This window comes from Cricetulus griseus (assembly GCF_003668045.3).
Source record: "Cricetulus griseus strain 17A/GY chromosome 1 unlocalized genomic scaffold, alternate assembly CriGri-PICRH-1.0 chr1_0, whole genome shotgun sequence".
Taxonomy (NCBI): Eukaryota; Metazoa; Chordata; class Mammalia; order Rodentia; family Cricetidae; genus Cricetulus; species Cricetulus griseus.
Genome location: NW_023276806.1, coordinates 267,208,042 through 267,223,170, shown reverse-complemented (window position 1 = coordinate 267,223,170; position 15,129 = coordinate 267,208,042). Strand labels below are relative to the sequence as shown.

General features: G+C 44.9%; 1 protein-coding gene across 2 annotated transcripts in view; it reads left to right on the top strand.

The window, feature by feature from the left end:
- Nucleotides 1-15,129, top strand: part of Fam13c (family with sequence similarity 13 member C) — a 98,385-nt gene that overhangs the window by 55,448 nt on the left and 27,808 nt on the right. For both annotated transcript variants that reach the window (XM_027395108.2, XM_027395107.2), the window contains exon 6: nt 10,394-10,544. In XM_027395108.2, coding sequence (XP_027250909.1) covers nt 10,394-10,544 — 151 coding nt within the window. The remainder of the gene's footprint in view (nt 1-10,393; nt 10,545-15,129) is intronic.

The following is a 15,129-nucleotide window of genomic DNA, read 5'->3' as shown; positions in this document are numbered from 1 at the left end:
GGGTGATGCTGATTCTAGAGATTGGAGACAACAGGACTATTGCAATGGCTCGTGCAGTTGTTAAAAGCTCTGCTTGAAAATCTGATTTTCTGCTCTCCTTCCCTGTATCATGGCTGCAGATGGCATGAACTGTGTGTGCATGGGACTTGGACGTCTGAGCTCCAGGCTAAGGTGGCTCCATGGTATCCGGTGTGGGAGCACAGAACACATGCTCAGGGTCATTTTGTTCCGGTCAATGGGGCAGGCTGTATGTGCAGGTTCTACTGTGGTGAAAATTTGAGACACGGAAAGAGAATGTAGGGAAGCTAGAAGCGGGGGCAGCAGAAGTGAGGTCAGCACCTTGGTGTGAGGATGATGTGGTCACACTCACTGCTGGAAACATCCCAAAGAGTGAAAATTTAAAATGGGTGTTAAATGTAACAGAACACTAAATTCTTTTACAAAAGAATTTGTTATATTTTTCTAAGTGATGCTCCTATGGGGCAGAGAAGCGAAACATTGTTTTAACGAATGTAGAATGTACATAGAGAAAAGTATTCCTAGGAAGGGTATGACCAGTCTCACTTTTCTCCATCAGTCTGGAGTGTCTAGTTTTCTACTTTGGGTGTGGTGATCTATTATTTATGATTTATTAAAGCTTGCCGGAGGATTCAGAAAGCAAAGCCAGCCACAAGCCATAGAAGCCAGGTGGTGGTAATACACACCCACCGCACCTCTTGGGTCTCTTGATAGGATTCTGGTCTGTATTTCTCAGGTGCCTCTGGGGCTGTGACTCTGTGCCCACATACTTGACTGTGTGTCTGCCATTCACCTGAGCTATCTGGCCCCGCCACTGTAAGATACCCAGATGAGAAACCAGTGTGTTTCTCATCCATTATCATCATCTGTCAGGGCTTTCCCACCATGTCCATATGACGAGTAGCTCACTAGATCCAAACAGCATTTTAAAGCTGAATGAGGAAAAAAACAATGGTTTTTACCCTCTGGTCCTCATAAATTCCATGTCTGATTTCAATTCCCACGGAGAAGCTAATAGATTGATAAAGGAATCTAAGGGAACCCTCTCCACCAAGCAACCATGCCATGTTGGGCTTTGAGAGATGGTTAGCCGATCCTAGCAGGTGGGTACAGCTACTCATGTTCCTTTGAGAGAAGAATGGCCCTTCTCCATAGCAGGTGGTTAGCTTTGTTGCTTAGCATGCAGCTTCAGGAAAGGGATACAGAGTGATGCGGAAGAGAGGGAATCAACCAGCTAGCCACTTGGAGCAACTGCATCAACCCTGGTGACCCATTGGGTGGCAGATGTTACAACCCTTCTCCAAACCGTAGGTTGCATATCACAGAATATCAACTAATTTGAATTTTGGATCTGTCAGACTGGCCAGAACAGGGACAGGACATTCCACATTCAAGCAACAGCAGAATACCACTGTAATTTTCAGAAGTGGTCTATGTAATAAGATGTAGGTAATTATGAGCATGAAATCAATATTCAATGATCTCCTGATCTTCATAAAGCTTATCTCTGGGCCTTTGTAATTGTGTGAAGGTGATGTGTTTTTAAGTACTCACAAAACAATCAACACGAAATGTTACTCCTCCCTTTGCTGTCCCAGAGTACGTGCTGAGTTGTGGTTGTAGTAACTCAACATCAGTCTCAGCATTATATGCCTTGTTTCTCCAGAATTAATAATACTTGAACTTTGTTAAAAGCACAACAATGGAACATGTGAATGCTGACTTTGGTTTTTGCACAGGTCTATGTATATGTCACTGTGAGAAGGGCATGTGTTCATATTAGCATCTAGAATGTTCGATGGAGATATTTTGGCACCAGGATAAGCAGGGCTGGAGAAGATAGAGTTACTTCTTAATGTCCTTTGGGGATTGTCTCTAGGACACCCCCTCCCCCAGTCAAAAAGTGTATGGATTACTAACCCCTTATGTAAATGGTGTGGTGTTCATAAGTAACCTCTGAGCAGCTTCCTGTGTACTTTATATCATCGCTAGATTGCTTATTACCTGATATAAGATACAGTTTAAGTAAGGAATGGTTCTGCTGAATTGGTAAACTAATGCAGATCTTGTGTTCATCAAGTCAGTTTAGAAATTAATTATTGACCAGTGGTGGGTTGAATTCATGGATGCAAAAAATCCACAAATTTGGAAGACTATCTTTACTGTTGGATTGATGTCTGTCTTTTTCGAAATTGCTTTAATTTTAAGAAAATAGCCTGTGAAAGCCTTCTCTGAGACTCCTGTGCTGGCTGAGGAGGATTCCTGTTGCTAGAAAGGGGAATTCATTTTTGAATTCAAGTGAAAACCCAGCCTATCAAATTGGGTCTTAATTCAGGTTCTATTGAAGAACATTTTGAAGTATCTGAGATTCTTTCCATGTGACAAAAGAGCAATTATTTCAGGCTTTCATAGCAGCAGTATTTTATTGATACTTTATCTGAGCCTTTGGGAGTGGGACAGGCTTCATGCTTGCCTAGATCCTGGGATTAGAAACTCATTATGGAAATCCATCTCTGGGCTTCTTTTCCTATCTGGCTTTATCTTTTGGCCAGCACCTCCCTAATGACTTATTATTCTTACGTCCAGTAATCTCAGTACATAATGGGTTTTCTATTACTGTTTTCTTTTTCTAGATAGGGTTTCTCTGTGTAGCTCTAGCTGTCCTGGAACTTGCTTTGTAGACCAGGCTGGCCTTAAACTCAGAGATCTGCCCTGTCTGGGATTAAAGGCATGCACCACCATGTCCAGATGAGTTTTTTTATTACTATTATGGTATAATGATTTACCAAGAGCTTAATGGCTTCAAACACCCATTTATTAGCCCCTCCTTGGATAAAGCAGGAACCACTCTGCTCAGGGTCTCATGAAAGAGAAATTAAGGCATTGGCCAGGCTGGGTTCTCATCTGGAGTAGGGGCTACGTACGTGCAAGCTCTTTCAGGTAGTTGCTTTATCTCAGTCTCTTGTCACAAGACTATCTTCTCTGCCCCTTTGCTGCTTGGCAGCTGGGCATAGGATTCAGCCTCCAGAGTCTGCCACACTTGGCTCATGTGACTGTTTTCATCTTCAAGTCAGTTACAGTGCTTGAAATCTGCCTATGCTTCTAATAGTTCTGATGCTATCTTCTGCCACCAGCTGGAAGAAACACTGCTTTTAAAGATCTTCCTTGATTTGACTAAGCACACACACACATTATGGCTTTATCTTTGCCCAGCTGAGTTAGAGTTAGAGCTAAATTACCCCTTGGGGGGGGAATTCCTTCTTAGCAGTGCACAGATTAGTGTTTGAATAACCAGGGTACAGAAACTGTAGTGTTATCTTTGGGTTTCTGCCTGTCACATGGTAGAATCACAGTCTTCTAAAACTAGAAAGTTCTACAAAGCCTTATCCTTGAGTGTCATTCATGATGGGGGCATTTGTCCTTCCTGAACTATTTTCTATGACCTTGGTTGGGGGACTTGGAAGGAGCTGATTGGCTGGACGAGGCCCATATTTGACTTTGGGAATGCTGTTTGTAGAAGATAGATAATTGGATGCTGGTTTCTGGAAGCATGAGCTCGTAGGTAATTTTCTTCTTGGCCGGACCACTGCAGGATGCCACTGGACATTTTTCTTTTCTGGTTTGGTTTTGAGTTTGAGGTAAAGTGACCTTGTTCCCCTACCAAGGGTTCTTTCTCAGCTGGAGCAGTGTCCTGTGATTCATTTAATTTTAGCCACCTCTTGTTGTCAGTGTCAGCAGGGACCTCTTGTGGCCAGCCAGCGTTGTCATGGTGTGAGCCCTAGTTCTCATTCCCAGGTGACTCAGGCACACAGCAAAGAAACAGGGCTGCTTCTAGGCCTGGTATTCTGCCCTGACCTTCAGAAGTCACTCTCCATCCTGGCTGCCTATTTCCATGGAACCAGTTCTGGAGGCCTCACCTTCAAGGGAGCTCCAAATGGCACTGTAAGAAAAGAAGAAGCCATGCCCTGGTGCCCACTTTTTTTTTGTCTGCTATTCTCTTGGAGAAGCAGCTAACTCCTGGTCCATGTTTGCTCCCTGCTGTCAGCTGTCCCCGCTTGCTTTGTGAGAGAAATGAGAAGGGGCTGTTTACTTCCATAGCTGTGAAAGGTCAGCCAGTGCTTTGTGACCAGAGGGTAAACGTGGAAACAACATGGGTGGTGGGTTTTCCACGAAGATAAAATCTATGACTAGCTCTTTCATTTAATGTAAATATGGATACATGTCTGTGCGTCCCAAGACCAAATTTTGTCTGGGAGCTTTGGCTATTGGGATTTTTTTTTCCTAATGAGTAATTATTCCAGCAGTATTTGTTGAGAGGCAAATGTATAACCAGCCCTAGCATTGTTGCCGAGAGTGGAGCAGGGTCTGGGGGGGGGCAAATGAGCTCTGAGATGAATTGATCCTTAGAGCAGTGGTTTTCAACCTCCCGAATGCTGTGACCCTTCAATACAGTTCCTCATGTTGTAGTGAGCCCCAACTATAAAATTGCTTTGGCTGGTACTTCAAAACTGTAATTTTGTTACTGTTATAAATAACAATGTAAATATCTGTGTTTTGATAGTTTTAGGCAGCCCTGTGATAGGGTCATTTGACCTCTAAAGGGGTCACAACCCACAAGTTGACAACCACCGCTCTAGAGCTTGTTGGTTCTTGCATTGGTGTTCTTTGCATGTTAGAACATTGCCTTTCTTAGGGCCACAAAGCTCAAGCTTCAGGGCAAGAATGAGTTTTCTTATTTTCATGTAATGATCTATTTATTATGTATCCAGTATTCTGCCAGCATGCATGTCTGTAGGCCAGAAGAGAGCACCAGATCTCATTACAAATGGTTGTGAGCCACCATGTGGTTGCTGGGAATTGAACTCAAGACCTCTGGAATAGCAGCCAGTGCTCTTAACCTCCGAGTCATCTCTCCAGCCCCTAGAGTTTTCTTATTCTATAACAAAATATTAGCATTTGAGTAAATACCTAATGATTCTCAGTGTGACCTTTCACCCTTAATGACACGAGACGTCACTTACTTTGTATGACTTTCATTAGAGTTACTGGGTTCCAGTATTCACCAACATCGAGGATGTGGGTTAAGGTAGTGTCTTCAGAGATAAGAAAGGGCTGGGGGCTGGAATAGAGAGATGGTTTTCTTAGTGACACAGAATGAACCATGTAAGGGATCATTAGGCTTCTATAGTGTCCACTTCCTACTGAGTTTAGTCACTTTTAATGATTTAGTTTTTAGTTAAGGAAATATCTGCCATGTCGGTGCATTGCCCCCGGAGGCCAGAAGGGGTCGCCCTGGAGCTTTCCTGGAGCTGGAGTTGTAAGGAGATTGTAAGTTATCTGGTCTGGTGCTGGGGACCATATCTGAGTCCAAGTGCCAGCTAAGAGTGAAAACATAAAACTGATAGGTAATGGCAGTCTCTTTTTCTGATTGACTCTGCCTTACAGTGTGTGGTGGGTGATATCTTGTTTGTACAAATAAAGAGTGTCTGAAGATCAGAGGGTGGAGCTTGCTACTAGCTAACCATAGAGGTCTGGAGGTCTGTACAGACAGACAGGAAGTGAGATGGCTGGGAGGAGAAAGGAATATGGGAAGGAGGAAACAGGAACTTGCTTTCTTTTCTGCTGGGAAGCTACTGAGCTAAAGGTGGCTTTGGCTTGCTTCTCCTTCTCTCCAATCTCTCAGCATTTTCCCCGTATATCTGACTCTGGGTTTTTATTATTATTAAGACCAATTAGAACTCGAGTAACAACAATGAGCTCATAGAATGACAAATGGAGATACTGTTCCAGTCCTCAGAGAGCCCGAAAGAGCCCACAAACAAGTAGACCACCTCGACAATTGCCAACTTGTCAGATACGGACAACTTGAGAGAGGAAAGATCCCTTTTGGCTCATGGTTTCAGGAGGTTCCGTCTGTCATGGCAGGGATAGCATGGCAGGTGGGAAGAAAAGGGAGGGGTGCTCACCTGGCTTGCTTCTTTTCCCCCTTTGCAGTGTGCTCCCATAGGATCCTGGGGCCTGGGCATGTCGGACCAGGGAGCAGGTGAATAGATAGACACAAAGGAAAGGTCTCCTGTGCCTGTTGATTGTGTGTGTATGTGTGTGGAGGGGAGCGGGGGAGGGGGATTGAGAGTTTACACCATGATCATGCAAACAGGGAATTAGATCATTAGATCGTAAGTGGACGTCTGCGAACTGACCTGTATCGGGTTTTCCATAAGGTTCCTGCTCAGTCTTGTTTCACAGCAACATGAGGTCTGCATACACACCCTGGAAATGTAAAGAGGGATGCGAAGGTGCCATAAAACCCCTTCCTAGAAACTAAATGTGAATGTTTCCCACTCCACAATGGCACACTCCCAGATGAAGGCACCTTAAAATAGTTCTTATTATCCATCCCACCAGTGTGGGTGTTCGCTCTCTTAGCCCAACTCAAGTGGGACCTGAGTAATTGCACAGAAGGGAAAATGAGTATTTTTCTAAAACAAGATGCATATTCTCTATCATATGTGTGTGTGTGGGGGGAGTTAACTTGAGGAAACGGTGCCTAGGTTGTGCAGACTTCTCTCTAGCTCACTTTTCACATAGCATGGTGGAGAGGCAGGGGTAATTGTCATTCTCAGGAGGATCATTACCCATAGCTCAGTCTCCCTCCTGATTGTAGATGCCCTACTGTGGGGACTTTGGAAGTAAACCTGAGAAAGCATCAGCAGGCTGGCCAGAGCCATTGTCTAGGGGCACCATGGTCTGGTAGGATATTAAAGTCATACATGAGAAGGGCTGGAGTAAGGTAGCTTTCAGACCATGCCTTCATTTTTCTGTAACAGGGAAAGTATGTCTTTGCATGAAAGGTCACTAAATCAGGTGTGACTGATTAGTGAGTGAAGCAGGGTTGTCACCCTTTCCTTGGGCTTTCCTTTTCTTTCTGACATGGACTTGGGGAAATAATGTCTGTTGTTATTTGTTGGACTGGAAGCTCCTGGAGGGAAGAAGCTGCTGTCTTTCTCTCAGCCTCCATGCCAGCCTAGCTCTTCTTGCTTGAGCAATAAAGCAGCGTGTGGCTAGCACATCTTCACAGATCCAGCCAGTGCAGTGAAGCATCCCCAGGCTTTCTCGGGATAGCTCTACAGCGCTTCATCCTGATTGGATAGGCTAAATATCTCCCGTCATTCCCTGGGGAGATAATGTATGTGATGGTGGCATCTGTTTTTCACAGTTAAATCTCCGCACTGTTCCCCTGGGGTCCTGGGTCACTGTGTGAAGCATTCCATACAGACCCATCCCACACAGTGTGTCCATGTAAGGAGGACTCCACTGAGGAGGACTGTGGTGCTGAGTGACAGAGAATGGGACGGTGCATGCGGGGACAGATGGGCTGCTGAGATTCTTCCATTCTGCTTTCTTGTCTTTGGTCCCCAGCAGTTGTCTTCCCTTCTGCTTAGAGGCAACCTCCTTGTATTTCTGATGTCCATCTCCTCTGTCTGTCTCTGTTTTTAGTCCTTCTTATCCCCATTCCTTTATGCTTGGTTCAATCCAGTGTCTCAGAGAGGAACAGCCCAACCATGCAAATAGATCTCCTGGGTGAAGAGAGCCATCATAACTTCTTTCCTGTGGAAACAAAGGTATAACCTCTCCCCCAGTGCAACACATTTCCCATTCTGAATTTACAATTTGAAGCCAAGACATCCTTAGGTATACTGGCTGGTTTAATTCAGCAGTCCTTCCCACAATCCAGTGTCTCTCAGCAGCTGCCATTCTCTCCCCATTAGCATTTAAAATTTTAAAGTTAACAAAATATCATATAAGGTCCAAATTCCCTGTGTTATTATATATTTACCATCCTTATGTGGCATTTTACTCTCTTTTAAAGACTTCATTATTTTTAAATTACTATGATGATGAGATCTATATCCGTTTTTCTTCTGCATTTCTGTAAAGGTTTTCTTGGTCTGGACCACTTCACTAAGTGCCTATAGCCACTCACTTGCAGTATTCTCTAAACTGCTATGCAATGGCTAGTCCCTCCCCTTCTAGCACATGGCCTGCGGCTGGCTCCGTCCCCTTTGGGTCAATGAGAGCAGAGCCTTATGCTGCAGGAGCAGGTCTATCTGCCCCAGCTCCACTAGGTGTTTTTACCTCTTCTCCTGCCACAGAGTAGCATGCTGCTTGCTGCTCATAAACCCCACGTAAGTGTTCAGTAGCAGGGTCTCTTAAAAGAGCCGACTGAGCCTCTTTAGGCAGAGCCTACCTGAGAGACCACTTTGTTAGGCCCTATGTGGATATTTGAGCCTCCACATTGGACACCATAACTACTTGGCTCTTCCTGCTATTTCCAGTCTCTCTCCTAGATAGGGTCTAGAAGCTTCTGAGTCCTGATGTAAGCCCTGTGTATTGGTGTCCCTTGTTGTTTGTGTAGCTTAAGTCTTTGGCTCAGCTCCAGACCCAAGTCTAGGCACACGCTTGTGCCAGGTTCTGCTCCTCCATCCTCAGATTATGTGCCTGCTTGCTTTTCTCTCCAAGTTAGAAGGGGACTTCAAAGTCCTCTAGACTGAGGCTCCTGTTGGACAGGTGCAGAAGTGAAACCCTGGGAGGCAAAATAGTGAGTCGTGACTGCTACATCATGTGGCCTGTTCCCATGGCCAGACCTCTTCCCAGCAGCTGGTGTTTGGGGGCATTCCAACCTGACCAGTCCTGGAGTGATGGCTGAAAGGTTCAGGCATTATGCTGGCCTGCCCCTGTTACCTGGTGGAATCCACTCAGGCAATACCCTGGTCAGCCCAAGGTTCCATGGGAAAGAAGTCTGCACGCAGGTGCAGAGGACCCCTTTAAAAGATAGGCTCCTGCCCCTTTACGCTCTCTCTGTCTCTCTCTCTCTCTCCGTCTCTCTCTCTCTCTCTGTGCTCTCCCGTCTCTCTGTTTCCCCGCTCTGTCTCTTTATGGCGACCGGCCATGGCGGTCAGCCATTTACCCTGTTCCTCTTCTTAGTCTACCCATTCTGCTGGGCCTTATAATAAACTTATAGTCTTATGTATGTCTCAACAATCTCTCTTCTTTTTAAACAAAAGAATAACAATGGCCACCTACTGGCACTTCACCACAAAGTGCTTTTGTCACTCTCCCTCAGTTTACCTGGGAGCAGCCCTCGGTAGAGTGTGAGAAGTTAGGTTAGTATGAGAGTGGAGGTAGAGTGTGGGATGTGTGTGTAGAATTGGGTGTGTAAGTGGGGGCTGAGGTTGGGGTGAGAAGGCGTATACAGTTGGAGCTAGGGCATTTGGGGGGTTAGGGTCTATGTATGGGTGTGTGGTGTTGGAAGCAGGGGTGTGGGAGGTTTGTGTGTGTGTGTAGGTATATGGGACAGGCAGAGGTGGAGCTGTAGAGTGGGGTGCTCCAGTGTGTGCCATGTGTGAGGGGGAGAATAGTGTGAGCGTGGCATATGTTGGGAGGTTTGGGTAGGAGAAAGTCCAATTGCCCTGCACCGCACACATGGTTGCCCTGCCACAACTGGAGGCAGGTGGGTGGAACCACTCCTGTGACCTGCTGAGCTGTCCCACTGTGGGGTCGCAGTGGCCAGCCCCGACTCAGGCATGACTCATGTTCACCTGCCCGGGGAATCAATTTGCTGGGCTGCTGCCTCATAGGTGCGTCAGTCTGCATGACTTGTTCTTCTTACTAAGGAGCTGGGGGAAATTTCAAATGCGACATGAAGGGTAGGCGGGAGATTGTGCCGTAGGCTGGAAAGGATCAATTGCTCTCCCTCAAGTAGCTGAGTTAGGCTAAAGGGACCAGGGCTGTCTCCCTAGACTCCGCTCTTTAGAGGAGGCAGCCGCCGCAGCCCCTGCAAGAGAAGTAACTTTAGAAGCAGTGTACAGCTGGGTGAGGGAGCTCAGAAGCCCCTCCTAGATGCCAGACAGCCTCTGCAGCAGTAACTCTTTGTGTGCTGCGGTCTGCCGCAGTCTGTCTTGGAGGGACCGTGGCTTTTATGAATGGTAGCCTGGGAGTGGCCTAATATCTGGCTCCTGATGTCAGCACAGTGAATGAAACAGTTGCCGAGCGTAAAAGCCTTTCCACTTGGGAAGCAGACACTTTCTGAGATTGGCTTTCCAGATGCAGTTGTCTCTTGCTGACGACATCACAGGTCCCATGAGTCACAGATAAACTGTATACGTGAGGATTTCAATGAGCCAGAAATCGAGGCTGCACGTGGACCAATGCGCATCTCTGACTCAGGCACCAGCTCCTTTCCCTGAAGCAGCTGCAGCCAGCCAGGAGACCCTTTTCCTTCCAGGCACCGGACAAAGGTGCTGGGGAGCTGCAGACCCAGCGCTGTGTGTCAGGCATCCGCTTAGCTGGCTTCATGTTCTGCTTTTGTTGGCAGAATTCCTTGCTGAAGCTCCAAGCCCTCGAATCTGATCTGTGCTCTGCGTTTCTGACGAACCAGGAAGAAGATGGCCAAGTGCACGGAGTTAAGGATCCAGCCCCAGCTTCCACCCAGAGTGTGCCGGCTGACGGCGGCGTGGATTCTGCAGGTAAGAGGCAGAGTCTGGGGATGTCCCAAAAGGTACTCTGGAGACAGCTCGGACTCCTGAGGGAAATGATGTAACATCGAAGACCAAACCGAGGGCATGGTGAGAGAGAACATGAGGGTTTAGGATTAGCTGCAAGGCAGACTTTACTTAACTGAGAGTCAGCCGAAAGCGTGGGTCACAACTTCTTGCCATTTTTCTAGTTGTGCTATGAGGAGGAGTGGCGTTCTCTTGCTTACTGGCTGCTGACAGTCTGTTCCATCTTAAAACTTAGCATGCTTTTGAGGCACTGAGGACCTGGGGACTTTATTTAACCCTACTATCCTCTCTCTGTTTAACTGATCGTAGCATAATCATTAAATGGAGCAGGGGTGAGTGTTTGGCTCTCAGCTTATTCCAATCAGGTGTACTTGTTCTTGCTTCTGTATTTTCATTTCAAAAAGTCTCAGAACATGTCTGATTTGTGTGTGTGTGGGGGGGGCGTTGGTTTCTAGTTTTAATCCTGGGGATGGCTGATTGGCTAGCCAACAGAAGGCAAATGAATGCTCTCAGGAGGAATTAGAGAAGGGGGAAACACCAATTTACCTGAGTAGAAATGAAGAAGGGGCTTTATCATTCTCTCTACAAATAGGCTAGAGGCTTGCAGGCAGCTCACCGAATTAGGGGGCGGGGAGGGGAAGGCTTAGGTGAGCCAGCTGCAGGAGAGGCCCCTAATCTCCAGGAGCTGGAGGAGGAGATTGAAAATGGCAATTTGATTCAGAAGCACAAACAGCAAGCAGTCCTTAACACACTTCTGTTTAAGAGCATGCTGTGTGGTCAGAGCAGGCTGAGTAGTCATCAGCCGTGTTGGAATTTTGTTTTAGTAACAGTGGCTGTAGGAGTCGCTAAGGGTAGCTATCCTTGTTGTTTGTATTCCTATGACGAGGGTACTGTTCATACACTTGGTGATTAAAAACCCACCGAAATGAACCGTGAATATAAAACTGGGCATGAGGACCCGAGGCCTACTGGGACACAGCTGGCTGGTGAGCGGCAAAAGACTTCCCTGTGGCCACGTGTCATTGATAGGTGGTGGCCTTCTTGGGTTGTAGGTAAGCTCCCCTCCTGTATTGGGCAGTATGTTTGGGTCAAATACAAGTAGAATGGGGTAGGGGTCCAATTGGTGTCTTAAGTCAGATTGTTAGTGTGCTCCTCTTCTTCAACCCTGTATTCTGTCTCTTCCAAACAAACAGCATATAGAATATTTACAGAAGTGTCAAGCAAAATTTAAATTATCCTTTGAACTGTCTGATGTTTGGACTAGCTGTCCAAGCACATAGCATAGTGTTTAATATTTGTTTTATATTGGATATAGATGATTTTTTTGATGTTTTTGTGATGGTTTTTAATTTTTGGGTATCAAGATTATTTTGCTTTTCTTTTCATTCTGGGATGACTGGATTTTGAACAAGCTTTAAAGCCTCCTTGTGAAATGTAAATAAATTCAGAACTTACCTAGGGGCTGCTCACCAAGAATCGCAAGCGATACCTCCTGTGTTCAGTGATAAGTGGCAGAAACAGGCTCCGAGACAGGGCTTGTGGTTTCCATATTGGATTCTTTTTTTAAATGCAGAAAATATGGAAGGTTCAGGTAACTAGACTCTGGAAAATATAGAGAGCTAGGTGTTTTCATGGACTCCCAGAGAGTTTCTTCATCTAGCTGAGGACATTGTCAAGCTGATGGGAATTTGTAAAATGCATTCATGTATGGTGGGGTATGGTTTGGTTTCCCGCCCTTCCAAATCACACTCCCATAGGGAGCCTATACATTTTATAACTCCCAGATTCCTGTTCAGAACAGCAGTTTGTTTTTTGCTAATTAAAATGTAATTACATAATTTGTTTCCATTATTTCCTTCTTCCAACTCCTCCTACTCCCCACTTAAATTCCTGGCCTCCTCATTTCTGTTATAACTCCCGGCCTCCTCCCCTGCCCCCACCCTGCGGAGTGTATTTAGTATTGCTTGCATGTGCATTATTTCAGGGCTGACCAACGCCTTTGTATCGGATAACTAATTAGGGGGTTCCCCCCAGGGGAAGGGCTACTTTTCTTGCCCTCAACATCCTACAGTTGCCTGTAGTTCTTTGTCTAGGGGGTAGGGCTGTGTGAGATTTCCCTTTCCATAGATTAGCAGTTCTTAATTGGTAGGAAGTGTCTATTTGGATTTATGGGGCTATTTTTTGAATATTTTGGAAGTGTGTGTGTGTGTGTGTGTGTATGTGTGTGTGTGTACACGTGTGTGTGCATGAGTATATATGTGTTCATGCACATGTGTTTAAGTTTCTGGTGAAAAGAGGACTTCCTAAGATTATTATAAATGACCACAAGTCCATCAAAGATTATATTAACTTAATTTTCTTAAAGTCTTACCTCTAATGTTAATATAAGAACAACAAAATCCACCCAGTGATTTTTATAGGAATTCCTGGATACAATTAGCCACCTCGACTACCAATAATACAATTCACAAGTATATATGTTGATGTCACTGTAAAAAGTGACTTCACTTTGGACTCGATTACTTTCCTTATTTGAATCTCACAGCTCATGTTTTGACGGTCTGAGGCAGAGTAGTGGCTCCTTGTCTGGTGATTCTGACGGTGGTCTTTAACTTGATTGCTGTGTTGTAAAGTTCCTGCTTGAAATGGCTCCATGTTCTGAGAATCGAGTTTCAAACTGTACCTACCACAAGGATGGATTTCCCGGTATCCTGTAGGCACAGTGTGTTCTCAATAGCATTATAGAGGCTTCCTATACACCATAACCACCAAGAAGGTTTCCCACATGGAGGTCTTCAGGCTTTACCTTAGACCAGTGGTTCTCAACCTGTGGACTGTGACCCCTTTGGGAGGGTCAAATGACCCTTCCACAGAGGTTACTAAAGACCATCCTGCATATCAGAAATTTACATTATGATTCATAAAGGTAGCAAAATTGTAGTTATGAATTAGCAAGGAAAATAATGTTATGGTTGGGGTTCACCACAACACGAAGAACTATATTAAAGGGTCTCAGCATTGGGAAGGCTGGAGGACCACTGCCTCAGTCAGTCTTGGAAGACCTAGACTCTACATATTTTATAAACAGTCTGAGTAATAGGGTCTTCTAGGAAAGTGGATAATGTCTCAGAGAATTCCAAGGCCTCTCTGACTCTACTTTGTGATATCAATAGACCACTTAGGTGAAACTTATGACTCGAGATCTACGGCCAATCAGCTTCATCCATTAACGTCAAGATGGTAGATGCAGAACTCACTATAGCTGGATCAGCACTCATCACTTAAGTAAATATTCCCAGTCTGATACTAGTGAGTCTCTATTCTGGTGTCTCTAAACTGGGTGGAAAATGGCTTGAGAGTTGTCTTTACAGTGGCTCTTCATTTTGAAGTTTGGACAAGGAAATATACAATGGTATCAGTTTTAAAAATGCCTTTAAAATTATAGGTACAAAATGATGATTCCTTTGGGAATTATTTTTCAAGCCTTTCCAATGTGAGTCGTTTTCTCAGCTTTTCTGTTACATCTGTGTATTCTGTAAAAACTCAAGGACAGTTAGGTATTCCATGTGACTGAGCAGAACCCTTGTCCTGTCTCTCCAAGGATGACTGACAGAGTGGACATTCTAGTGAACACTGTTCCCAAAGATAGCTGAACATCCAATGCTACAAGTACTTTCAGCAATGTATGGTTCTTTTTTCTAAGATCTTGATTTATAAGTTCTCCATTGAGTAAGACAGTGGTCTATGCCATCTGTTTTCTCTTAACGGAGTCTGTGCAATCTATAGGCCTTGTCTTAGTCTGAGTCAAAGCAAGCACTGTCTTTCCTATGCCTACTTCAAGACACTGCCCTTGACCAGAGTTGCAAGTTACTTGGAAATCCCAGTGAATCTCTAGATTCTCTAGGGTTACATACCTCAGAATACAAAATTAAACTGTAGGGATGGAACTAGATGCTGGACAAGCTTCCCCAAACTCAGTGCCACACCAGGGTGTCACAAAATATGTTCTTGTTGCAAGTGCAGTTCATAATTGGATTTCCTAGAACAGAAAAGTATCTCAGGTGTCCCAATAACTGGCCATCATCATTCATATGACTTGTTCCCTTATCTCTCTGAGGGCCAGCTTCACATAGGCTCTGATGGTTGAATTAGAGAGGATATATATATCATTCCTACCTCAGAAGCTCACACATGATCCCCTAATGCCTGAAAAAACTTTCTTGAACCGTGTGTGTGTGTGTGTGTGTGTGTGTGTATTTATATATAATTTTGTTTACTTGAGACACTATATATATATATATATATATATATATTATATATATATATATTAAGGTTTCTCTGTGTTGCCCTGGCTGTCTTGGTCCTTGCTCTGTAAACCAGGCTGATCTCAAACTCCGAGACCCACCTGCCTCTGCATCCCAAGTGCTGGGATTAAAGGCTGTCATTTTAATATTATATATACACATACATAAACACACTTATTTTTTATGTGTATGATTATTTTGCCTGCCTATATGTATGTATGTGCACCATATGTGCAGTGCCTTTG